The 26,720-nt window shown below is 40.8% G+C and overlaps 1 protein-coding gene and 1 pseudogene across 1 annotated transcript in view; both read right to left on the bottom strand.

The window, feature by feature from the left end:
- Positions 1–955: 955 nt before the first annotated feature.
- On the bottom strand, positions 956–6,985 carry LOC122440947 (annotated as a pseudogene).
- Positions 6,986–16,950: 9,965 nt separating this feature from the next.
- LOC122440946 (zinc finger protein 883-like) overlaps positions 16,951–26,720 on the bottom strand; it is a 28,181-nt gene continuing 18,411 nt past the window's right edge. The window contains exons 4-8 of the mRNA XM_043467602.1: positions 25,454–25,512; positions 23,914–24,040; positions 20,052–20,147; positions 19,249–19,328; positions 16,951–18,552 (exon numbers count right to left, since the gene is read on the bottom strand). Of these exons, the coding sequence (XP_043323537.1) occupies positions 17,107–18,552; positions 19,249–19,328; positions 20,052–20,147; positions 23,914–24,040; positions 25,454–25,512 (1,808 nt within the window). The 3' untranslated portion in view covers positions 16,951–17,106. The remainder of the gene's footprint in view (positions 18,553–19,248; positions 19,329–20,051; positions 20,148–23,913; positions 24,041–25,453; positions 25,513–26,720) is intronic.

The raw sequence follows: 26,720 nt of genomic DNA, 5'->3' as shown, positions 1-26,720 counted from the left end.
GTGGCTCAGTGGTAAAGAATCCATTTGCCAATTTAAGAGACATGGTTTGATCCCTGATCCAGGAAGATCCCACATGCTCCGAGGCAGCTAAGCCCATGCACTACAACTATTGAGCTTGTGCTCTAGACCTTGGGAGCTGCAATGGCTGAGCCCACGCACTACAACTGCGGAAGCCCACGTGTCCTAGCGCCTGTGCTCTGCAACAAGAGAAGTCACTGCAATGAGAAGCCTGCACACTGCAACTAGAGAGCAGCCCCTGTCCTCAGCAACTAGAGAAAAGCCCCCCCAGCAATGAAGACTCAGCACAGCCAAAAATAAATAAATAAATTATAAATTATCTTTTGATAAATAAATTACAAATTTATCTTTTGATAAAATTACACTATGTTATTCTGATTATTTTTATAATCACATTTGGTAACTTTATTAGGAGAAGCAGGTAATCAGGGCTGATGAGTCTATCTGAATCATCACCTCCTTCCTCAGAGACCTCACAGCCTGGCATCAGAGATAATACAAAGCTGTGTCAAAAACTCAGAAGTACAAGATACGGTCAAACTGCCCAAGCCTCCTCCCTGAATCGCTACAGAAAGGAAGTTAAATGCCGGCAAAGTGGAAAACATGGAAAACAATCACCATGTTTGTAAATGAGCACATTCCAGCTGACAAGGCAAATAGTCTTTGAGAATGGAAAGACAGTAGGAGACCGACAGAATAAGAGCTGTTTGAAGATTACAGGAAAGATACAAAGGAACACGTCGAGAAAATAGAAGACAGGCAAGAGGCAAATGGATGCCTTGGTTCTAATAATTTTATGCATGTCCTCTTCTCACAATTTCCTCTAGTTAAACTTGCGGTAAAACACCTCTCTTGATTGCCAAACAGGAATGAAGGTTTACCTGAATGACTTCACTAGGAAATGATGGACTCTTGTCGAGATGCAATGATGCGTCTCCTAGATGTCGAGTAATGGAAGCTGAAGTTTAATAAGAGGAGATGGATTGAGCGAAGCACTAGGCTCCTGAGCAGGGTGGGGAGGGGGCTCATTTCCAAGAGGAGGCACATGTGTGCTGATTTTATTGAGGAAGTGCTGTTGATTGTCACCGACAATTTTTAGTCTCTGTACCTTTGGAGGATCAATACCCAAAGCTCCTCATTAGTCAAACAATTTTATCATCATGCTGATGCCAAGCCAGTGCAAATCCTTAAAGACCAAGAAGGTATAATGGAAGAATTTAAGGTGGTGGAGTCTCTGATGCTATGAGGCCAGGTGTTCACCAGTCACTGTTCCACCTTTTTCTGCTCACATGTATTTCACATCCAGTGCAAATGTGGATACACCGTTCTTCTCTAATTGGACTCCAGTATTCTATTTCTAGATACAACCAATAACATATCCATGTAATCAATAATATAGGTTATAATCGGTTATGGTTTATAATTGTAGATATGAAATTCATTCATTCATTCATTCATTCCAGCCACATAAGAAGGAATGAAATTCTGACACAATACAGCATTACACATTACAGCCTTAAAAGCCTTATGCTGTGTGAAATAAATCAAGCCAAAAAGGACAAATATTATATGATTTAAGTTATGAGGTATCTAGAATAGGCAACTTTGTAAAGACAGAAAGTAGAATGGTGGTTGCAGGGGATAAGGGGAGAAGGATTGGTTTTTAAGAGAGCTGGACTATATTAAAAGTTGTTTGTTTCTGTACTGAGTAATAAAAGCACATTGATATTGATGCAGTGAGCAATGTTACATGTGGAGATATTTCACTGGAAGTTTACTTGCCCTGCTTTTATCTTCACTATACTGAGAGAACAATTCTAAATTTTCATTTTTGAATCACTTGTTTTAGTAGCTTATTTTTAAAGTGCTTGAATTTCTCAGGCTTTCCCTTTTGGATTGTGCTATTCTTTCAAATATTTAACTTCTCTAAGGTCATAAAAATATCTTTGCATATTATCTTCTAAAATTTTTAATCACTTTGAAGAGGAGAGTGAAAAAGTTGGCTTAAAGCTCAACATTCAGAAAACTAAGATCATGGCATCTGGTCCCATCACTTCATGGGAAATAGATGGGGAGACCGTGGAAACAGTGTCAGACTTTATTTTTTGGGGATCCAAAATCACTGCAGATGGTGATTGCAGCCATGAAATTAAACGACGCTTACTCCTTGAAAGGAAAGTTATGACCAACCTAGATAGCACATTTAAAAGCAGAGACATTACTTTGCCAACAAAGGTCCATCTGGTCAAGGCTATGGTTTTTCCAGTGGTCATGTATGGATGTGAGAGTTGGACTGTGAAGAAAGATGAGCACCAAAAAATTGATGCTTTTGAACTGTGGTGTTGGAGAAGACTCTTGAGAGTCCCTTGGACTGCAAGGAGATCCAACCAGTCCATCCTAAAGGAGATCAGTCCTGGGTGTTCATTGGAAGGACTGATGCTGAAGCTGAAACTCCAATACTTTGGCCACCTGATGCGAAGAACTGACTCATTAGAAAAGACCCTGATGCTGGGAGGGATTGGGGGAAGGAGGAGAAGGGGACGACTGAGGATGAGATGGCTGGATGGCATCACTGACTCGATGGGCATGAGTTTGTGTAAGCTCCAGGAGTTGGTGATGGACAGGGAGGCCTGGTGTGCTGCCATTCATGGGGTCACAAAGAGTCGGACACAACTGAGCGACTGAACTGAACTGAATAGATATAAAATGTATCATTTCAAAAGTGGCTAACAGAAAAAGAGGAGGAATTTGACTGTCAATCAAGTTTTGCCCTATTTCATAGTATCAGGCAAGATTAAAATTCCAAAGTTGACATGGATGGATTTTAAAATATTTAAGGTTAAATGTAAATTCTAATTAAGTCAGGGGCTTTGTTCTTTGGACTAGCTGTGAAGAAACTGATGGAATATTTGTTTATTATGTTATAAGTGGAATTTTGTTTACTACTCAAAATAAAGTGGTTCTTCTTTAAAAAAAGAAAAAAATATCATTTCAGCCATTTAAAATGCACAACTCCATGGCATTAAGAAGATCCACAATGTTGTGTGACCACTAACACTATTCATTTCCTGATCATTTTCATCACCCTGAACAGAAATTCTTTATATATTAAATAATAACTCTGAGAAATTCCCTGGCATTCCAGTGATTAGGGAATTCCTGGCATTCTCACTGCCGTGACCGGGGTTCAATCCCTGGTCAAGGAACTAAGATCCCGCAAGCCATGACGAATGGCAAAAAACAAAAACAAACAAAAAAACCCCCGCAAATTCTGCATTTCATTCTTTTCTCAGAACTTTCAGACGGAGCCCAACACTTTGACTTTTGCCCAGGGTAGCTGATTTCAGGCTTCTGACTTCCAAGACTGCAAAAGAAAACATTTGTGTTGTTTTAAGATACTAAGCTTCTGATATGTGTTACAATGACAGTGAGTGAGTGAAAGTTACTCAGTTGTGTCTGACTCTTTGAGACCCCATAGACTGTAGCCCATCAGGCTCCTCTGTCCACAGAATTCTTCAGGCGAGAATCTTGGAGTGGGCTGCCATTTCCTTCTCCAGGGGATCTTCCCAACCCAGGGAATGAACCCAGATCTTCTCCATTGTAGGCAGATTCTTTACCAACTAAGCCACCAGGGAAGTCCATTACAATGACAATAGGAAACTAATGCAGAACATGTCCCAATTCAGGCTGATAATAAAAACAATGTCTTTGGGGCATCTCCTGGGCAAGATTCTTTCTGCATTGCAAAAAGACCAAAGGAAAGGGAGAGAGTTTTATTTCTAGTTACTGTGTCTGACAATATTAAATCTGTATGCAGGTCAAGAAGCAATAGAAGTGGATATGGAACAATACACTGGTCCCAAATTGGGAAAGGAGTGCGTCAAGACTGTATATTGTCACCCTGCTTATTTAACTTATATGCAGAGTACATCATGAGAAATGCTGGGCTGGATGAAGCACAAGTTGGAATCAAGATTGCCGGGAGAGATATCAATAACCTCAGATATGCAAATGACACCACCCTTAAGGCAGAAAGCAAAGAACTACAGAGCCTCTTGATGAAAGTGAAAGAGGAGAGTGAAAAGGTAGGTTTAAAACTCAGCATTCAGAAAACTAAGATCATGGCATCTGGTCCCATCACTTCATGGCAAATAGACGGGGAAACAGTGGAAACAGTGACAAACTTAATTTTTTGGGGGTCCAAAAATCATTGCAGATGGTGACTGCAGCCATGAAATTAAAAGACACTTGCTCCTTGGAAGAAAAGTTATGACCAACCTATACAGCTTATTAAAAAGCAGAGCCATTACTTTGCCAACAAAGGTCTGTCTAGTCAAAGCTATGTTTTTTCCAGTAGTCATATATGAATGTGAGAGTTGGACTAAAGAAAGCTGAGTGCCGAAGAATTGATGCTTTTGAACTGTGGTGTTGGAAAAGACTCAACAGTGCCTTGGACAGCAAGGAGATCCAACCAATCCATCCTAAAGGAAATCATTCCTGAATATTCATTGGAAAAACTTATGCTGAAGCTGAAACCAGTACTTTGGCCACCTGATGCAAAGAATGACTCATTTGAAAAGACCCTGATACTGGGAAAGTTTGAAAGTGGGGGGAGAAGGGGACGACAGAGGATGAGATGGTTGGATGGCATCACCAATTCAATGGACATGAGTTTGAGTAAACTCCAGGAGTTGGTAATGGATAGGGAGGCCTGGAGTGCTGCAGTCCATGGTGTTGCAGAGTTGGACACGACTGAGCAACTGAACTGACTGTATCTGAAAGTGCTTCCCTGGTGGCTCAGCAGTAGAGAATCTGCCTGCAATGTAGGAGATGCAATGGATGCAGGAGATGTGGGTTTGATCCCTGGGTCAGGAAGATCTCCTGGAGAAGGGAATGACAACCCACTCCAGTATTATTGCCTGGGAAATCCCATGGACAGAGGAGCCTGGTGGGCTACAGTCCACAGGTTTGCAAAGATGGACACGACCAAGCAACTGAGCATGTACACATGTTGTGTCTGAAATGTCTTTGCCCAGCTATAGCCATTGGTGACCATCAGGGGACCAGCCTGAAGGCAAGAAGAATGAAATGGAGTCCTGTGCTTTTGTGCCTGGACCTACCTGACCTTTGAAGTCACTGTTAGAAAAGATGATAATTGTTTTTATCATTTGACCCTGTGGGAGCCAAGACTTTTACCTTGTTATTGATGAAGGCGGGCATTCTCACTGACAGTGGTGAAGTAATTAAAATCTTCCAAAATTGTAAATATTATAATATCATTATGCCAATTTTGTAGATGAGGAAGCTGAGCTTAGAAAGTTCAAGTAAACTGTCAAAGGTCACAGAGCTACTGTTTAGTAGAAGTAGGATTCAAATTCAGGTGGTCTGATTCCAAAATTCTTACCCCCAAAAAATATAAAAATGAGAACTTTCCTAGTCCAGTGGCTAAGACTTTGCACTCCTAATGCAGGGGGCCTGGGTTCTACCCCTGGTCAAGGAACTAGATCCCACATGCTGCAACTAAGACCCGGAGCAGCCAAATAAATAAATATTTAAAAATACAGTAAAATAAAATTAAAAAAAGAGAAACCCTAGTTTTTTAATTCAAAAAAATTCTCATCCTTAACCATTTGATCTCTGGTATTAAGTATTTCAAGAAGGTGGTCAGGTTTTCTGGACTTCTCATTATTTTTCTCTCCTTTTTATATTCTAGGAAGTGCAAGTCAGTCCATCATGTCCATCTCTTTGCAGCCCTGGAACTCTTTGCAGCCCCATGGATTGTAGTCCACCTGGCTCCTCTGTCCATGGGATTCTCCAGGCAAGAATACTGGAGTGGGTTGCCATTCTCTTCTCCAGGGAATCTTCCTGACCCAGGGATTGAACCTGGGTCTCCTTCACTGCAGACAGATTATTCTTTACCATCTGAGCCTCCAGGGAAACCCTATATTCTAGGAATATAAGTACAAAGCAACTGAACATCAATGGGAAGAAGATGATTCTAGAGATGAATTTCTTCAAAGCCCCCATCATGTCCTTGTTCCTCTGGCTACAGATAAAAGGGTTCATCATAGGAGTGATCATAGTGTACAACACAGATACTTTCTTTCTGGAGGAATGAGTGGCTGCAGAACTAAGGTACACCCCAAAGCCTGTCCCATAAAACAAGGAAACAACTATTAAGTGTGACACACAGATAGAAAATGCCTTACACTTTCCACCAGTTGCTGGGGTTTTCAGGACAGAAGAGACAATTCAAGTATAAGAGACAATTAGACTCCGACTGATGGAAATAAATGAAAAAAAAAAAAAAAAGAGAGAGACAGTTAGAGACAATTATCCCAGAGAGAGGAATAACACCCAACAGGCTGGTCCCACTAAATACACAAGGATGTTATTGATGAGGATGTTGAACAGGTGAGTTTGAGAATATGAGCTAATTCACAGAAAAAGTGAGGAATTTTCAGGTCTGTGCAAAAGGACAGCCACAGGACCATCAGAGTGTGGAGCAGGGTGTCGAGAACAGTAATAGAGAAAGAAACTACAGCCAGCAGCCTGCAGAGCTTGGGGTTCATGATGGCCTTGTACCTCAGCGGGTGACAGATGGCCACAAATCAATCAGAGGCCATCATCACCAGCACTCCATTTTCCAGTCCAGCAAACGTCTGGACAAAGCAGATTTGTAACTGTGTAACTGATGGATTTGCTCTGGGTCTGGATGTTCACCAGCATCTTAGGTATGGTGTGGAGGTGAAACAGATGTCTACAAATGGCAGGTTGGAGAGGAAGAAGTACATGGGGGTGTGGAGGTGGGGGTCACAGATGATGGCCAGGATGATGAGAGGTTACCCAGCACAGTGACCAAGTACATGGACAGGAACAGGCAGAAAAGGATGGGCTGCAATTCTGGATCCCCTGACAGTCCCAGAGGGAGGAATTCTGAGGTAATGGAGAGGTTTCCGGGTTGCATGCTGTCAGTGGAGCTGATAGAAAGATGGAGACAAGAAAACAAAACTTCAGAGAAACTTCCTTAATTTTGTGTCTGTGGGGTTTTTTTCCTTTTTTTAAGATTTATTTATTTATGGCTGCCTTGGGGCCTCTTTGCTGTTCGAGGGCTTTCTCTAGTTGTGTCGAGCTGTGACTACTTTTCATTGTGGTGTGCAGGCTTCTTACCGAGTGGCTTCTCTTGTTGCCGGGCAAGGCTCTAGGATGCTCAGGCTTCAGCAGTTGTGGCACACAGTCTTAGTTGCTCCCAGGCATGTGGGATCTTCCCGGAGTAGGGATTGAACCATGTCCCCGGTATTGGCAAGTGGATTCTTAAACACTGGACTACCAGGGAAGCCCCATGTGTCTGTTTTGAAACCAAATCAGTTACAGGTCTTTTTTTCCTGCTTCCTCCTCGCCCCTTTTCTTATTTTACATTTCTGCAAAAATTCCCTCCACACTGCCCCATGTCCTAAGTTTTTATAGTCCATCTATTGTTTGTCTAGTAGGGGTACTTACTTGGAAGAACAGTCATGGAATACTGTTTACTCCCTTAAGATGCCTCCAAGCAAATCATTCCAGTATAAAATTAGGGCTGCATTCTAGGGACCTCCCTGATGGTCCAGCGGCTAACACTCCGTGCTCTCACTACAGGGGGCCCAGGTTCGATCCCTGGTCAGGGAACTAGATCCCACATGCTGCATCTAAGGGTTCACAAGCCACACTAAAGAACAAATGATCCTGTGTGCCACGATGAAGATCAAAGATCCCACATGCCCCAACAAAGACAAATAAATGAACAAATATTTTTTTAAAAGACTGTACTCTAGAATACAGTTTGGGAAAATACAGTCTGTGGACAAAATTGTGCCTGCTGTTTGAAAGTGAAAGTGAAAGTCGCTCAGTGGTGTCCGACTCTTTGTGAGCCTGTGGACTACATAGTCCGTGGAATTCTCCAGACCAGAATAGTGGAGTGGGTATCTGTTCCCTTTTCCAGGGGATCTTCTCAACCTAGGGATTGAACCCAGGTCTCCCTCATTGCAGGTGGATTCTTTACCAGCTGAGCCACCAGGGAATCCCAAGGATACTGAAGTGGGTAGCCTATCCCTTCTCCAGAGGATCATCCAGACCCAGGAATGGAACCAGGGTCTCCTGCATTGCAGGTGGATTCTTTACCTGTTGAGCTAGCCAGGAAGTCCCATTTTATTTATTTTAGTAATAGTAAATAAAGGTTTACTGGAACACAGTTATTCATTTATTTACTGTCCTTGGCAGCTTCCTTGCTACATCTGAGTTGAGAATACTCATGTCAAAGACCATATGGCCCACAAAACCTAAAACTTTTACTATTTGGTTCTTTCTTGAAAAAAATGTGCCTACCTCTAGTCTAGAATCTTGATTAAATTTAGGTTCAATTTTTGGCAAACATCCTTAAATATTTTCATGAGGAAGCACATGTCTGTCTTCTTATAACACTTTTGACCTGGATCCATTAACTCACCACGAATTACTAAATGATGATATTTTAATTGTTTTTTCAATTATTGGCTGAACGGCTTCGAATAAGCATTAGAGAAACTTCCTCTAAACAAATAGGTTGATTTAACAAAAGCAGAATACATCTTGATTCACAAGTTCACTTTGCTTTTCTCCCTTAGCCTAATGCCTAGAAGGGAACTTGAGAGTGAGACAGAGTGAAAAAGGAGGGACAGAGGAAGAAGGACATCCCAAGAATGATGTCTCAAGGCTGAGAAAGGACGGAAATGCACAAATTCCCACTGGGAATCGTCTTAGTATAAAGAAATAGAGGGAGGAAATCATTTAAATAAGTTATGGCATGGCTATGATATGCCATATTATTGCAATACTATTTTTAATGTTATTTCATCCTACTTTATTTTTTGAATGTTCATCATATTAACTTTTTAAAGTTCAAAATCAAAACATTTAAGTTAGTTCTACATGTATAAAGCTAACCTGAAAAAATATTAAAGGAGAAAAACAATTTATACACAGCTATAGTCACAGTTAAGAAAACACATAAATACCCCTTAATGAACAATTGTTTACTTTTGTGATGTTTTATAATGTCAGATTTCAAGCATCTGCAAAAGTACAAAGCGGGACAATGAAGGGCTTAAACCTGCCAGAGGGCTTCCTTGGTGGTTCAGCAGTAAAGAACGCCTGCAATGCAGGAGACCACCTGCCGTATAGGAGACATGGGTTCAATCCCTGCGTCGGGAAGTTTCCCTGGAGAAGGAAATGGCAACCCACTTCAGTATTCTTGCTTGGGAAATCCCATGGACAGAGGAGTCTGGTGGACTACAGTTCATGGGGTTTCAAGAGTTGGATATGACTTAGCAACTAAACCACACCACCATCACCACCAAACCTACCAGAAAACATGATCCAATTCAAATTCAAGTATTGTTTCATAATTCCTTCATTTTTTTTTTTTACAGTATTTAAAATATTTATTTGGCTGCACTGGGTCTTAGTCACAGCACAGAGGATCTTTTTAGCTTTAGCATGCAAACTTGGATGTGGCATATGGGATTTAGTTCCTTGACCAGGAATCAAACCTGAGCCCCATGTATTGGAAGGGTGGAGTCTAACCCACTGGACCACTAGGGAAGTCCTGGCCCATTGATTTTAACCCCTCGCCCATTGATTTTAACACACACTCTCACATCAATGGGTATTTGGGTATGTCCAATTCTGTTTTCTAGAGTATTTATGGAGACACATCCATACGTAACAACAATGTTAAACTAAGCATGGTGAATACCCACCCAAGTATTCTCTGGGAAGGGCAGGAGGGAATTAATAAGAAAAAGGACTTCCTGTTTATGTGTATCTCTTATCTTTAAATTTTTTATATTTTAATATAATTTTATTTAACCTAATATATACAAAATGTTGTCTCAACATGAAACCAATATAAAAATTATTAGTGAGCCATTTTATATTATATTTTTCATGGAAAGATTTCAAAATCTGGTCTATGTTTTATGATTTGAGCACATCTCAATTTGGGTGCTAGATTTTCATCAGAAATATTTGACCTACATTGTTAATGATTTTTAATGGAGAATAATTGCTTTATAATGTTGTGTTAGAGTCTCCTGCACAGCAAAGTGAATCAGCCATGGATGCTTGCTCAGTCGCTTCAGTAGTGTCTGACTCTTTGTGACCCCATGGACTGTAGCCCGCCAGGCTCCTCTATCCATGGGATTCTTCAGGCAAGAATTACTGGAGTGGGTTGCCATGGCCTCCTCCAGGGAATCTTCACAACCCAGGGATCAAACCAGTGTCTCCTGTGTCTTCTGCATTGAAGGCAGATTCTTCACCACTGAGCCACCCGGGAAAACCTAATCAGTCATACATACACATATATCCCCTCTCTCTTGAGCCTGCTAGACACAAACCCCCATCCCATCCCTCTAAGTCATCACATAGCACTGAGCTGAGCTCCCTGTGTTATATAGCAGTGTCCTTCTGGCTATCTATTTTACATATGGTAATGTATGTTTCAGGACTTTCCCGGTGGCTCAGATAGTAAAGAATCTGCCTGCAATGGGGAAGACCTGGGTTCAATCCCTGGGTCAGGAAGATCCCCTGGAGGAGGAAATGGCAACCCACTCCACTATTCTTTTTTTTTTTTAATTAACTTATTTAATTGGAGGCTAATTACTTTACAATATTGGTTTTTGCCATACATTGACATGAATCAGCCATGGGTGTACATGTGTCCCCCATCCTGTAACCCCTTCCCACTTCCCTCCCCATCCCATCCCTCTGGGTCATCCCAGTGCACCAGCCCTGAGCACCCTGTCTCATGCATTGAACCTGGACTGGCGATCTGTTTCACATATGGTAATATACATGTTTCAGTGCTATTCTCTCAAATCATCCCACCCTTGCCTTTTCCCACAGAGTCCAAAAGTCTGTTCTTTATATCTCTGTCTCTTCTTCTGTCTTGCATATAGGGTCATTGTTACTATCTTTATAAATTCCATATATATGCTTTAATATACTGTATTGGTGTTTTTATTTCTGGCTTACTTCACTCTGTATAATAGGCTACAGTTTCATCCACCTCATTAGAACTGATTCAAATGTGTTCTTTTTTAATAGTTGAGTAATATTCCATTGTGTATATGTGCCACAGCTTTCTTATCCATTCATCTGCTGATGGACATCTAGGTTGCTTCCATGTCCTAGCTATTGTAAACAGTGCTGTGATGAATATTGGAGTACATGTGTCTCTTTCAATTCTGGTTTTCTCTGTGTGCATGCCCAGCAGTGGGATTGCTAGGTCGTATGGCAGTTCTATTTTCAGTTTTTAAAGGAATCTCCACACTGTTCTCCATTGTGGCTGTACTAGTTTGCATTCCCACCAACAGTGTAAGAGGGTTCCCTTTTCTCTGCACCCTCTCCAGCAGGTATTTTTTGCAGACTTTTTGACAGCAGCCATTCTGCCTGGCGTGAGATGGTACCTCACTGTGGTTTTGATTTGCATTTCTCTGATAATGAGTGATATTGAGCATCTCTTCAGTGTTTGTTAGCCATCTGTATGTCTTCTCTGGAGAAATGTCTGTTTAGTTCTTTGGCCCATTTTTTGATTCATTCCAGTATTCTTGCCTGTATAACTCCATGGACAGCGGAGCCTGGTGGGCTACAGTCACCAAGTCAGACACGACTGAGCGACTAACACACGCACTCACACACAATGTTTCAATGCTACTCTCGATGTGTCCCACCCTCTCCTTCCCCGGCTGTGTCCACAAGTCCCTTCTCTACATCTGTGCCTCTATTCTTGCCCTGCAACAAGGTTCATGGGTAGTATTTTTCTAGATTCCACATATATGTGTTAATGTCCGGTATTTGTTTTTCTCTTCTGATTCACTTCATCTATATTTAGATTTCCTACAATTTATAGTTGAAAAGGCAGGTTCATATATCTACATGCTCTAACACACACATGTTTTCTTGAAACTGCACTGAGACCCTGCTCACTTTGAAAGCTTAAAGGTGTCTGAAGCTAATAAGGGAAAAAGGTTTGCATTACTTCTGGAAGGTGTTTTCATGGCTGTTTGTTTTACTGCTCACTGTGCTGTTTTCATGGTTTAAAATATTTTGTAACGTTTCGCTGGTGTGCTGCGATTCATGGGGTCGCAAAGAGTCGGACACGACTGAGCGACTGAACTGAACTGAACTGAATGTTTCGCTTGGAGGTTTTCAAAGAACGACTAGAAAAGTACACTAATGGGTCTCAACCTCCTTGCCCAGAGTTCTCACAAGTTGGAGATCAGGACAAAACTTGAATTCTCTAAGAATGAAATTTGGAACAAGGAATGGGAAAAATCAATGGGGAGGGAGGTGGGAGGGGGGTTTGGGGTGGGGAACACATGTAAATCCATGGCTGATTCATGTCAATGTATGGCAAAAACCACTACAATATTGTAAAGTAATTAGCCTCCAACTAATAAAAATAAATGAAAACAAACAAACAAACAAACAAAAAACCAAAAAGCCAAACTCACCCCACTCCAGGCCCATTCATTACCAAAGAAATTGGTAGACAATTATAGAACAGGTGCCAGATTTCTGAAGGGGTTCATTCATGCTCAGGTGGGCCCCTGGGATTTAGGAGACCAGAGCCAAAAATTATGAAAGCTGAAAGCAAACTGGATGAAAATGGGAGGATAAATATACCAAGGTCAAAAACTTGTCATTTTACTTATAATTCCATTGAACTACTTGTCTTGCCTCTTGGATGTCCTCCAGATAGACTGGTTAAAAAAAATAAACTCGGGCTCCCATCACGGTTCAGTGGTGAAGAATCCACTTGCCAATGTAGCCCTCCTCTTGTCAGAACTAGAGAAAAGCTCTCACAGCAACAAATACCCAGCACAGCCAAAAATAAATAAGTAAAATTGTTAAAGAAAAAAAACAAAACTCTTCAATTTCTCACTGAATTTATTGGGCACTTCAGATTACCTTGAAGCCATCAATGTACTCATCTACCTTTCCTCTGGATACTGAAGGATAGAGACAGAAGATCTGCCCCCACAAAGGGTAGATGGCCTAAGGAAGATAACTGGCTCAGGGCAAGAGGGATCATCCCAGAAGAAGACTCAAGTGCGCTGTTTCCTGAGTTGGGTAGTGCTATTCACAGGTGAACCATCTGCAGTCTCTGTGGCCCAGGGGAGTCGGGGGGGTGGTGTTCAATTTTCAAAGCTCCTCATTAGCCCAACATGTACCATCATTTCTTCACTCAGGCAGTTCAAATCCTTAAGGAGCACAGATCTTAGAAAGGAGAGCTCCTGCATGGCAGACTTCCTGACCCTGAGAGGACAGATAGTTATCTGTCATTTCCCCCTCACATTTCCTCTCACCTCCAGGGATTCTCATTCTTGAATCTTGGGTCTAACCTGAAGGGAACTGATGGGCTTCTCCTTAGACTAATTCCTAGCCTTCTCTGAGCCAAAATCACGAAAGGACTAGAGAACCAGAGTGGCTTAGTCCTCACAGGGACAGAGACTCAGTGATGGAGAGAACGTATCACGGGATCTTTACAAAGTCACAAGAAAAACTTCTGCTTTCTTAATTAAAGCCCCTGCATGAACAAGGTTAGTATTATTGTAGGAAAGAAGTAGCAAGGTTGGGACTTTCCAGGCGGTCCAATGATTAAGAACCTGCCTGCCAACGCAGGGGACACAGGTTCAGTCATGGTCTGAGAAGATTCCACATGCCACAGACCAACTAAGCCCATGAGCCAAAACTACTGTGTCTGCACTCTAGAGCCCAGGTGCTGCAACTACTGAAGCCTGTGTGCCTAGAGTCCATGCTCCACAATAAGAGAAGCCACCACAGTGAGGAGCCTGCAGTCCGAAATGAAGAGTAGCCCCTGCTTGTTGCAACTAGAGAAAGCCCACATACAGCAATGAAGACAAAAGGAAGCAGCAAGGAAACAAATTTACTAGTTACTTAAGCAGGCTTTTCAAGGTTGCCTGAAAAAAAGGCATAAGCCAGCAATCTTAAAAAAATCACAGTGGCTCTTCCCTGGTGGTCCAGTGGTTAACATTCCATGATTCCAATGCAGAGGGCTCGGGTTCAATCCCTATTCAGGGAACTAAGAACCCACATGCCACAAGGAAGGACCAAAAAAAAAAAAAAAATCACAAGAAAAAGCACTAATTATAAAGGAAGTGACCAATAAACTGACTGCATTAATATTGGGAAACTCTCAGGGATAAGATGATGCTGTGAAAATGTTGCACTCAGTATGCCAGCAAATTTGGAAAACTCAGCAGTGGCTACAGGACTGGAAAAGGTCAGTTTTCACTCCAACCCCAAAGAAAGGCAATGCCAAAGAATGCTCAAACTACTGCAAAATTACACTCATTTCACATTAGCAAAGTAATGCTCAAAATTCTCCAAGACAGACTTCAACAGTACGTGAACTGAGAACTTCCAGATGGTCAAGCTGGATGTAGAAAAGGCAGAGGAACCAGAGATCAAATTGCCAACATCCATTGGATCATAGAAAAAGCAAGAGAATTCTAGAAAAACTACTTCTTCTTCATTGACTACATTAAAGCCTTTGACTGTGTGGATCACAACAAACTGTGGAAAATTCTTAAAGAGATGGGAATACCAGACCACCTTACCTGCCTCCTGAGAAATCTGTATGGAGGTCAAGAAGCAACAGTTAGAACATTACCTGGAACAATGGACTGGTTCCAACTTGGGAAAGGAATACGTCAAGGCTGTATATTGTCACCCTATTTATTTAACTTATATGCAGAGTACATCATGCAAAACGCTGAACTGGATGAAGCATGAATTGGAATCAAGATTGCTGGGAGAAATATCAATAACCTCTGATATGAAGATGACACCACCCTTATGGCAGAAAGTGAAGGAACTAAAGAGCCTCTTGATGAAGATCAAATAGGAGAATGAGAGTTGACTTGAAACTCAACATTCAAAAAACTAAGATCATGGCATCTGATCCCATCACTTCATGGCAAACAGATGGGGAAATGATGGAAACAGTGATAGACTTTATTTTGTGGGGCTCCAAAATCACTGCAGATGGTGACTGCAGCCATGAAATTAAAAGACACTTGCTCCTTGGAAGAGCTATGACCAACCTAGACAGCATTAATAAAAGCGGAGACATTATTTTGCCAACAAAGGTCCATCTAGTCAAAGCTATGGTTTTTCCAGTAGTCATGTATGGATGTGAGAGCTGGACTATAAAGAAAGCTGAGTGCCAAAGAATTGATGCTTTTGAACAGTGGTGTTGGAGAAGACTCTTGAGAGTCCCTTGCACAGCAAGGAGATCACACCAATCAATCCTGAAGGAAATCAGTCCTGAATATTCATTGGAAGGACTGATCTTGCAGCTGAAGTTCCAATACTTTGGCCACCTGATGGGAAGAACTGCTCATTGGAGAAGACCCTCATGCTGGGAAATACTGAAGGCAGGAGGAGAAGGTGACTATAGAGGATGAGATGGTTGGATGGCATCACCAATTTGATGGACATGAATTTGAGCAATCTCCAGGAACTGGTGATGGACAGGGAAGCCTGTCTTGTTGCAGTCCATGGAGTTGCAGAGTTGGACGTGACTGAGCGACTGAACTGAACTGAGGGATATGTGTGTTAGACGCTCAGTTGTGTCTGACTCTTTGTGACCCCATACTGTAGCCCATCAGGCTCCTCTGTCCATGGAATTCTCCAGGCAAAGATACTGGCTGCTGCTGCGACTGAACAACAACATACATATGTATGTATTACTGAGTCACTTTGCTGAACACCCGAAACAACACTGTAAATTAACTGTACTTCACTTTTAAAAAAGAATTAAAAATATATGATTCTATAGAGTACCTACATTCTGATGGCAGGAATCAGAGTGATTAGTAGTGCCCATAATATTCTATACCTTGACCAGAGCTTGCAGTAGTTAATACTGAGGTATTCTGCTGTTGTTCAGTTACTAAGTTGTGTCTGACTCTGTGACGCCATGGACTGCAGCACACCAGGATGCCAGGCCTCCCTGTCCCAGAGGTGTTTTACCTTGTAAAGATTCATGCATTTGTTCGTTCTCGTATATGTTAAATGTATAAACAAAATGTGTTGTGAAAATTTCATAATTCCAAGGAGAATTGAACCATCAGCAATCTTCATGGGAAGACTCATTACAGACCTTGTGCAGGATGTGATAGGAGACAAGAAACACAGAGGTACACAGGTGATTTGTAAGCGCAACTTAAGAGCTTTATCTAATAGGCAAACATCTATTAAGGGGCTTCCTCAGTGGTTCGGATGGTAAAGAATCTGCCTGTAATCCTGGAGACCTAGGTTCGATCCCTGGGTTGGGAAGATCCCCTAGAGAAGAGAATGGCTATTACTCTAGTATTCTTGCCTGGAGAATTTCATGGATGGAGGAGCCTGGTGGACTACAGTCCATGGGTTTGCAAAGAGTTGGACATGACTGAGTGACTAAGCATGCATGCAAATATCTATCAAACCTATATCCCCATACTAGTTACCATATGTAAAATTTATTTTTAAAAATTGACCATCTGTGGACTATATTGGTTAGTGATTACAGCCAACTGGGAGAAAGAAAAAAGAAAACTCCCTACCACCACCACCACAGAGTCCATAGGATTGCCAAGAGTTGGACATGACTGAAGTAACCTAGCACACATCACCACCACCACTACCATTACCACCACACACAAACACACGGAAAACAAAAGAACAAATACACAGAAAATATGGTGGCTTAAAACATTAGGTTTTTATTTTTCTCCAGTAACAAGCCTTTTTTTTTTTCCCAAGTAACAAGTCTTGAAGATATTAAAACATTTTCTTTCAGCATGACTACATATCTTCTAAGGGATAATGAATGAACACAAAATTTCTCACAGTCATTGCGTAACTTAGGTTTCTCCCATATACGCATTATTCAGAGGCCTTCTCACATTATTCAAAACCAGTTCTTTCCACTTAGCATTTTGTTGTATGCCTTAAAGATTGAGAGTTCCCTGAAAGCTACTTTACATGTATGTCATCAAAAGGGACTTACTGAGCATGAGTTCTCTCGTGACGCTGAAAGGGTAAGGGTTTACTGAAACTGTGCCCACAGATCTTGCAATTATAGGGTTTTTCTCCAGTATGTATTCTTTTGTGCACAGTGAGATTACACTTTACACTGAAGGATTTTCCACATTGATTACACTCATAGGGTTTCTCCCCTGTGTGAGTTCTCATGTGTACTGTAAGGGAAACATGTCTGCTAAAAGCTTTTCCACATTCACTGCACTTAAAAGGCTTCTTGGCCCTGGTATGGATTTTCATATGCCTCCCATGAGATAAGAGACCACTGAAGGTTTTCCCACATTCCTTACATTCATACTTCATTTTCATGTGATTTTTCTTATGTAACATGAGGAAAGATTTCACTCTGAAGGCTCTTCCACACTGATTACAGGTAAAGGGTTTTTCTCCAGTGTGAATTCTCGCATGTTCTTTAAGGCATGAGCGATCCCTGAAGGCTTTCCCACAGTCATTGCACTTACAGGGTTTCTCTCCAGTATGAATTTTCTTATGTGTGGTAAGGTTGGAGCTCAGCCTAAAAGCTTTCCCACACTGATTACACTTGTAAGGTTTCTCTCCAGTATGTATCCTCATATGTGTCTTAAGAGATGCCTCACTCTTTAGGGCTTTACCACAGAGGCTACATTCAGTGACTATCTCTCCAGTGTGGATTTTCTTATGTTGTTTAAAGTATAGGAGAACACTAAAGGTTCTTCCACAATCATTGCATTTATAGGGTTTCTCTCCAGTATGTGTTATCTGGTGCATGATAAGCCTAGCGTTTCTACTGAAGGTTTTGTTGCATTGATTACATTTGTAGGGTTTTTCTCCTGAATGAGTCCTTGCATGCTGTCTGAGAAGTGAGCTATCTCGGAAGGTTTTTCCACAGTCATGGCATGCATAGGGCTTCTCTCCAGTATGAATTCTCTTGTGACGTGTAAGATAAGAGCTTGAGGTGAAGGACTTCCCGCACTGATCACACTTGAATGGTTTTTCTCCAGTGTGGGTTCTCATGTGCAACTTAATGGACCCATGGCTCTGTAATACTTTACCACACTGACTACACTCAAAAGGTGTCTCTCTAATGTGAGTTTTCTCATGCTTCTTAAGATGTGAGATTGAATTTAAGACTTTCCCACAGTCACTGCATTCATAGGATCCCTCTCCTGTATGTTGTCTCTTGTGGCTGGCTAAGTTAGAGCTCCTGATGAAGGAATTTTCATCTGTTTCACAGTTGTATGATTTTTTCTGAGGAAGAAGTCTCTCATGTGACTTGAGATGTGAAGATTCACCAAGGGCTTCTGCAGAGTCAGGGTACTGATGGAGTTTCTTGCCTGGGTAAATTCTCTTATTCTGAATAATGCTAGATTTCACACTCAAGGTTTCAACAATTTCTCTGCATTGAATGGTATTGCCTCCAAGAGTTTGTTCCTAATGATTAAAATATGAATTATGATCATGAGATTTATCATGTTCATGACTGAGACTCTCCCCCAGCATAAATTCTGACATGTCTAACAAGCACTTTATTAGCATCAGAGTTTCATATTTTCTCAGTGAATATGCAGTTTCTGACTGAATTTATTAGCTTGAATAAGCGGATTGCTATACCAGATGGATCCCACTAAAGTTTCTTCAACAGATTTAAGATAAAACTGCCTTAGGGTGAATGATATCTTAAACATTTAATATCTAATCCCATTATGCAAATATTTACATTAGGGATTGTTATGAGTTTCCTTCAAATGAAAACTTAACAGTAGCTTCTGCTTTCTGTTGGTGAAATAAGTGTGATATCACTTGGATTACCCTGTAGTCTAGCAGTCCCCAACCTTTTTTGCACCAGAGACTGGTTTTTGTGGAATATAATTTTTCCATGGATGGGGGTGGGGATGGTTTTGGGAATGATTTAAGTGCATTATAGTTATTACGCTGCCACTGATCTGACAGGGGCAGAGATCAGGTGGCAATGTGAGCAATGGGGTCACCCATCACTTACCTCCTGCAGTGCAGACTGGTAGCAGTCCGTGGCTCAGGGATTGGGGAACCCTGCTCTGGTTCTTCTCTATCTTATAGGATTCTGAACTTCTAAGGTGAGGACAAGAAATTATCCCATGTGAATCTTACCTTCTTGTCATTGAGTGTATATTTCTCCAAAATACCTTGTTCTTGCTGTGGTCCTTTGGTTTTAAGGCGAGTCATCTTATCTGAACAAAGTAGGGAAAAGTTTTGGAAAAGACATGGTGACCATATATTGACAAAAACAGGTAATGCCCAACCCCAATCTGAAACAGATGGGAAACGTAACCTCATGATCCTATATGACCTGCATGGGAATAGAATCTAAGCATGGATATATCTATCGTTGACTGACTTTGCTGCACGGCAGAAACTAACACAGCATTGTAAATTAACTATTATGCCAATAAAAATTAATTAACTAAATAACATTGTGGGATGATGACCAAAATAGTAAGCCCCATGTGGATTTCTCTTCAAATATGGATCCTAGACTCAGGAAGACAATATGAAAGAAAAATCCATTTACGGTGAAACTGATGACATTTACATGGTTTAGGATTTCATGTAATTTACTAAGGAATCATTCTGTCTTGATTGAAAGTCATGTTGTTGACAAGCCATTATTACAGATGCAAAATGGGAAGAATCAGACAATGATTTGAAATGTAAATATTAAAAATCAAGACAGTTCTTTCAGAGCACAGGAAAGTATGAAATGAAAGGCAAAAAGTGAAAGATTAGGGAAAGCTGAAACTACATAAGGAAGTTCACACCAAAGGGTCTCAGCTTTCTCCTTAAATAAAAGGGGTTATTTTTTAAAGTCTCCTGATTGACATTTCATAATGCACCTTTTCCTTCACCCCAAACAGATCTTGTAGGCAAGACATTCATATATGCCTGGTGCTCACACGAACAGGTATCTTGGTGAATTCTTCGCTCTACTATCTTCATTTCATCTTCCTGCTCCAGATGGGTGATGAGAGGAGGTTTGCTGAGTTGATATCCTATAATTGGGGATGATACATATGAGAGGGCCATGCAGTGCATGACAAAAACTATCATCAAACTGTGGCAAGAACTTGGTCTGAGGTTCTGAAGATTGACAATTGTGACATTACAGAGAGCAAAATGATGATAAACTTCTAACAGAGAAAGCAAAAGTAAAGCATTTGGGAGATCAACTTTCCACAAATGGAAAACTGTCTAGAGAAATCATTGAACCTTGGTAAATGAACAGGGTATGTGACATTTTAAGGCTATTTTTAGAAGCCCCACCGGGGACTTCCCTGGGGGTCCAGTGGTTAAGAATTCACCTTGCAATACAGGAGATGCAGTTTGATTCCTAGTCAGGGAACTAAGATTCCACATGCTGCAGAGCACCTAAGCCTGTACACTGCAACTACAGAGTCTGTGAGACGCAACAAAAGATCCCTCGTGCTGCAACTAAGGGCCAATGCAGCCAAATAAATAAATAAAACTTAGAAAAGAATTATTTCATCCCTTCACTCTCCCTAGCTCAGTGGCATAGTGGCCAACGCCAGAAGTTCTGTAGTCAACAGAGGTGGTCTGACCTCTTTGGGAGCTCTGTTAAAAGAACCATGTCAATGTATGACAAAAACCACTATAATACTGTAAAGTAATTAGCCGCCAACTAATAAAAATGGGAAGAAAAAAAAAGAAAGAAAGGGAGGAAGGAAAGAAGAAATTGAACATAGATAATTACTAATACAAGAGGAAAAAAACTTCTAAAAAAAAAAAAAGAACCATAGAACACAGTCAATATTTTTGTTTTCTAAACTTGCAGCTCCTTAGAAAATCTCCATACTCAGGGTGGTGTGGCTATTTGATTTACTCAGAGCCTAGATTAACAGACTGAAAAAAAAAAGTCCTTAACCCCAAGGCATTATTCACACTTGCAACCTGCTAGTTACAGCCCCGGATGCTTAAGGCTCTGATTTCACTTGGGGAGAGCAGAAGACAGGCTGGGAGTTTTAGAGAAGAGTAAGAACTAGACAACCACAGGGAACTTTGAAAAGCTCCCAACAAGTTCCTGAGGATCTAAAAGGCTGTGTGCATGAGCAAAGTTATGCACATACTCAGGAAATATCTAGGAAAGATTAAATCCCAAGTCCTTTGGTGGACTTCAAGACCCTGTCCAAGTCTAAGCAGAAAGCGAAAGCTAAGCCTGTCTCATAACTTGCCTGAAGCTTAAAGCTGTGACTTCTCCCATAGGTCCCCTTGGCAAGAGGTGGAAGAGATAAACGCAAGGGGCTTCCCTGGTGGTCCAGCGGTTAAGAATACACCTTGCAATGCAGACGACACTGGTTCAGTCCCTGGTCTGGGAAGATACCACATGCCGCAGGATAACTAAGCCTGAGTGCTCTGAGCCACTGAGCCGCAAGCAACTACTGAGTCCACGTGCTCCCACTACCAAAACCAGAGCTCTCAAGAGCCTGTGCCCTACAACAAGAGAAGCCACAACACTGAGAAATCCACATACAACGCAAATTGGCCCTGTTCACAACTAGAGAGAGCCCACATACAGCAACAAAGACCCACCATAGCCAATAAATAAATACATCTTTTAAAAACAAAACAAAACAAAAAAAAAGATACAGGCAAGGCACTTAAGAAAATCTTTTTACCAATCATTGGTGGACTACTAAATTATAATGACCAGCTAGTGACTTCCCCAAAGCCAGGCTTTTAAAAATTAAATACTTAAAAAAAAAAATAAGAAAACTCCGTGGCTGCACACTGCAGAGAATACAGAATCTGTGGCATTCATCTAGTAAAGTCACTAAACAAATAAGCACCAACAAGAAAACAATAAAAGCCAGCAATGAAACCAAATTTCCCTAAAACTGAGTTCCCTTACCAAGTTTATGATTAATCACTCTATCCAAAACTTTATTCCTGTTCTTTTATCCCCTCTGACCTCAATCCTATGCTAACTGAACAGTAATCAATCAGTCAAATGACTAAAATTGCTGTTTTTGGTAGCATCATTAATGTACTAAAACTGCTATTATGGAAATCATCATTAGTGTACAAACTCAGGTTTTTCTCCTCCAGAGCAAGATGAGCTAACTGACCCTGAAGGCATGGACCACCCAGCCACAGAATCTTAAACCAGAGACATCCTGACTCCCAAAACTATGATTAAGAAAAGTCAGAGAAATGTCACAGGATATTGAGTAATTAATCCTAGTCTCTTTTTAATTCCTCTTTAAAAAAAACCAAACAAACCCTAATTCAAAGACCAAGCTGGAGTGGATCTGAGGCTTTTCTCCCACTCTCTTGCTTGGCACCCTGCAACAAATGCTGTATTTTTCTTCACCATAACCTGGTGTCAGGAGATCAGGCAAAGAATGAGAAAATCTGGGATTTATCTGGTGGTCCAGTGGTTAAGAATCCACCTTCCAGTGCAGAGGATGTGGGCTCAACATCACTAGTCATTAGGCAAATACAAATCTGAAGCACAGTGAAATTCCATTTCACAACTACTATCATCAAAAAACAGGAAATAAGTGTTGGTAAGAAACTATGGAGAATTTGGAATCAACATATATTACTGGAGGGAATGTAAAATGACACAGCCAGTTTGGAAAACAGTTTAGCAGTGCCTAAAGATATAAAGTATGAAGTTACCAAATAACCCAGCAATTTTACTCTTGGGCATATACCCAAGATAAATGACAATGTTTGTCCACACAAAAACTTGTATGCGAATGTTTGCAACAGCATTATTTGGTTGTTGTTTTGTTGTTAAGTTGTGTCTGACTCTTTGAGACTGTAGCCCATCAGGCTCCTCTGTCCGTGCAATTCTTTAGGCAAGAATACTGGAGTAGGTTACTATTCCCTTCTTCAGGGGATCTTCTGGACTCAGGGATTGAACCCACATCTCTTGTGTCTCCTGCACTGATAGGAGGATTCTTTACCACTGAGCCACCCAGGAATCCCATTATTTGTAATAACAAGTGTCAAAAATCCAAATGTCCATCAACTGATAGATAAACAAAATATGGTAAATCTATGCAAGAGAATATTATTCAGCAATGAATAGGCTACAAGTACTGACATATACTACAACATGGATGAACCCTGAAAACATTATGCTAAGTGAAAAAAAGTAAGTCATAAAAGACAACACATGGTATGATCCCATTAATATGAAATGCTGAATAGGGAAATCTATAGAGAACAAAAGTAGGTGAGTTGTCAGGGACTGAAGGCAGAAAGGACTGAAACACCCTGTAGGCAGGTTAATGAAAATGTTTTGGAATGAGACAGTGGTGATGGATGTACAACTCTGAAAAAAAAACCACTTTAAAAAGCTTAGTTTTGTACACTTTAAATGAATGAATTATGGTATGTGAATTATACCTCAATACAGTTATTTTTCTTAAAAATAAAAACCTACAGGACTTCCCTGGAGGTCCAGTGGTTGGGAATCCACCTGCCAATGCAGGGAACACAGGTTCGACCCTTGGTCCAGGAAGATCCCATATACCTTGGAGCAGCTAAGCCCAAGTGCCATAACTACTGAGCCCTTGTACCTAGAACTGTGCTCTGCACTAGGGGAATGAAGAGTAGCCCCTGTTTGCCCCAACTAGAGAAAAGCCCATGCACAGCAAAGACTCAGCATAGCCATAAATACATGAATGAGTAAATTTTTTAAAAGCCTGTATCTGTATCACAAGCCTTAATCACCCAAGAAACCCATGCTCAAACTCAATAAAATAAATCAAGGGATTGTGTCAGCCTTACCCAGTGAAGCCAAGTTTCTATAGGTCTCCAGCATCACATCTTTGTACAGCCTTCTCTGAGATGAATTCAGCAATGCCCACTCCTTCTGGGTGAAGTTTATGGCCACATCCTCAAAGGTGATTGAGTTCTAAAATAACAACGTATCTCGGGTCAACCAGTCACCAATCCCACAGTGTTCTGTGGAAGAGGATCATGGGTAACAGCACTGGAGATGAAAGACCTGTTTACTTCATGGTCTTTACCTCACTTTCGTAAGTCTAGATTCTGAGGACTCTTCATTTAATCCAGCATTCAAGGACTTCCTTGGTGGTCTAATGTTTAAGAATCCCCACTCCCAATTCAGGGGGCATGGGTTCAATACCTAGTTGGGAAACTAGGGTCCCACATGTGGCACAGCATGGCCAAAACAAAACAAAACCCCAGGACTCAATTCTCAGAATCTTCCCTTCTCTATTCATGCTCACTCCTTAAGGAATCTTAAGAATTTATGATGAAATGTATCTCTCTACTCCTAGCCTGAGAACTTCCACAATTTTATTCTCTTCTATCTTCAGTGTCAAATAGAGACCTGAAAACATTGCAAGAACGAAAGAAATACTTCCTAAATTAAAAAAAATTATTTTTCAAAATTATTATTACTTTTGACACTGTTGTTGTTCAGTTGCTAAGCTGTGTCCAACTCTTTGCAACCCCATGCACTGTAGCACCAGGCTTCTCTGTCCTTCACTATCTCCTGGAGTTTTCTCAAGTTCATGTCCATTGAGTTGATGATGCTGTCTAACCATCTCATCCTCTGCCGCCCTCTTCTCCTTCTGCCTTCAATCTCTCCCAGCATCAGAGTCTCTTCCAATGAGTCGGTTCTTTGTATCAGGTAGCCAAAGTATTGGAGCTTCAGTTTTAGCATCAGTTCCTTCAATGAATGGGGCTTCCCTTGTGGCTCAGCTGGTAAAGAACCTGCCAGCAGTGCAGGAGACCTGGGTTCGATCCCTGAGTTGGGAAGATCCCCTGGAGAAGGGAAAGGCTACCCACTCCGGTATTCTGGCCTGGAGAATTCCATAGACTGTACAGTCTATGGGATCTCAAAGAGTCAGACACGACTGAGTGACTTTCACTTTCAATGAATATTCAGGATTGATTTCCTTTAGGATTGACTGATTTGATCTTCTTGCAGTCAAGGGACTCTCAAGAGTCTTTTCCAGCACCACATTTCAATGCATCATTTTTGAGACTAAGACAATATTATATTTTTCTTTTTATTTAAAAATGTCCTAACTTTTTCTTTTTTCTTATTTTTTTCTATTTTTATTTTCTTTTACTTTTTACTTCTTTTACCAACTGCACTAAGCAAAAGAGATGCCTGGAAAAAAAAAAAAACTGTTAAGTAGTGGGGTAGAATAATTTTTTTTCAGAAGTCCTTGAACCACTATCAGAAGTTCCAAAATGCAGGTTGAGTTGTGAGGCTCCAGAGTACTGAAGGAGATGCATTCACCCCAGGGGACAGGAATGCATTTTAGGAGAAAGAAAATAATTCTTGACTCACCTGTAACCAAGAGCAGAAGTTTCCCGTCTCTGTGGTCCCTTCATGGGCACAGGAAGGGTCTAGAACAGGCAGAGTGAGAGGGGAGGATGACATGAGCATGTAGGCATATATATCATCGCAATGTTTTCAAGCGTAGAAGTTGTCTGACCTCACTTGAGTCACACACACACACGCACGCACCAGCTCCACCAGAGTCAGAAAATAGGCGCTTTCTACTCACAACAGCCAAGACATGGAAGCAACCTAAATATCCATTGACAGACGAATGGATAAAGATGCGGTAATATATACAATGGAATACTACTCAGCCATGGAAAAGAATGAAACAATGCCATTTGCAGCAATGTGGATGAGCCTAGAGATCATATTAAGTAAAGTAAGTCAGAAACAAAAAGACTAGCCTCCAACTAATAAAAAATAAAAAAATAAAAAATAAATAAAAAAATTTAAAAAATTCCAATAAATTGAATGGAATGTTCAAACAAGAAAAAAAAAAAAAAGAAACAAAAAGACAAATATCATATGATGTCATTTACATGTGGAATCTAAAATATGACACAAACTTATTTATGAAACAAACTCATAGATATAGAAATTAAACTTATGGTTACCAAAGGGGAAAGGGGGTTGGGGAGGGATAAATTAGGAGTGTGGGATTAACAGATACAAACAACTATATATAAAGTATATAAACAACAAACAAGGTCTTACTTTAAAGCATAGCATAATGAAAAAGTATATGAAAAAGAAATCATGTATCACTGAATCACTTTGGTATACCCTAATACAACTAATACAACCCTGTAAATCAACTGCACTTCAATTAAAAAAAGATAATAGGGTGCTTTGATACCCATGAGAAATGGGTTTATCTTCTCAATTTTCTTAACAAGGAAATTGAAATTCACAAAGGTTGAGTTGTTATCTTTCCCAGCTTTATAAAACAAATTGATGAAAAAGAAGTATCACCCTTAAATTTTCTTCCCTCTCCCCACCATGCATATACGTCCTTCCTCTAAAATCCCAAAGGGCACTGAATCTGACATGAACAATTCTGGGGCTCCAAGGGTTCGAGGAGCTCCATGTGTACCTCCTTTCATTCCAGCCCTTCTTCCAGTCCCCTGTGACTCCTCAAATCCTTTATTTTGAGCCCGCTCTAAGGTGCTGAGCCCACTTAATCCTGGTGAAGTGAATCTACCCTAGGGACTTACCAAATATAGTGGACAGATGTGGGGTTGCCATTTTGTAAGTTTGTGAGTCGTAAGTA

The sequence above is a fragment of the Cervus canadensis genome, chromosome 4, assembly GCF_019320065.1.
Source record: "Cervus canadensis isolate Bull #8, Minnesota chromosome 4, ASM1932006v1, whole genome shotgun sequence".
Classification (NCBI taxonomy): domain Eukaryota; kingdom Metazoa; phylum Chordata; class Mammalia; order Artiodactyla; family Cervidae; genus Cervus; species Cervus canadensis.
This window is presented reverse-complemented; position numbering and strand designations above follow the sequence as displayed.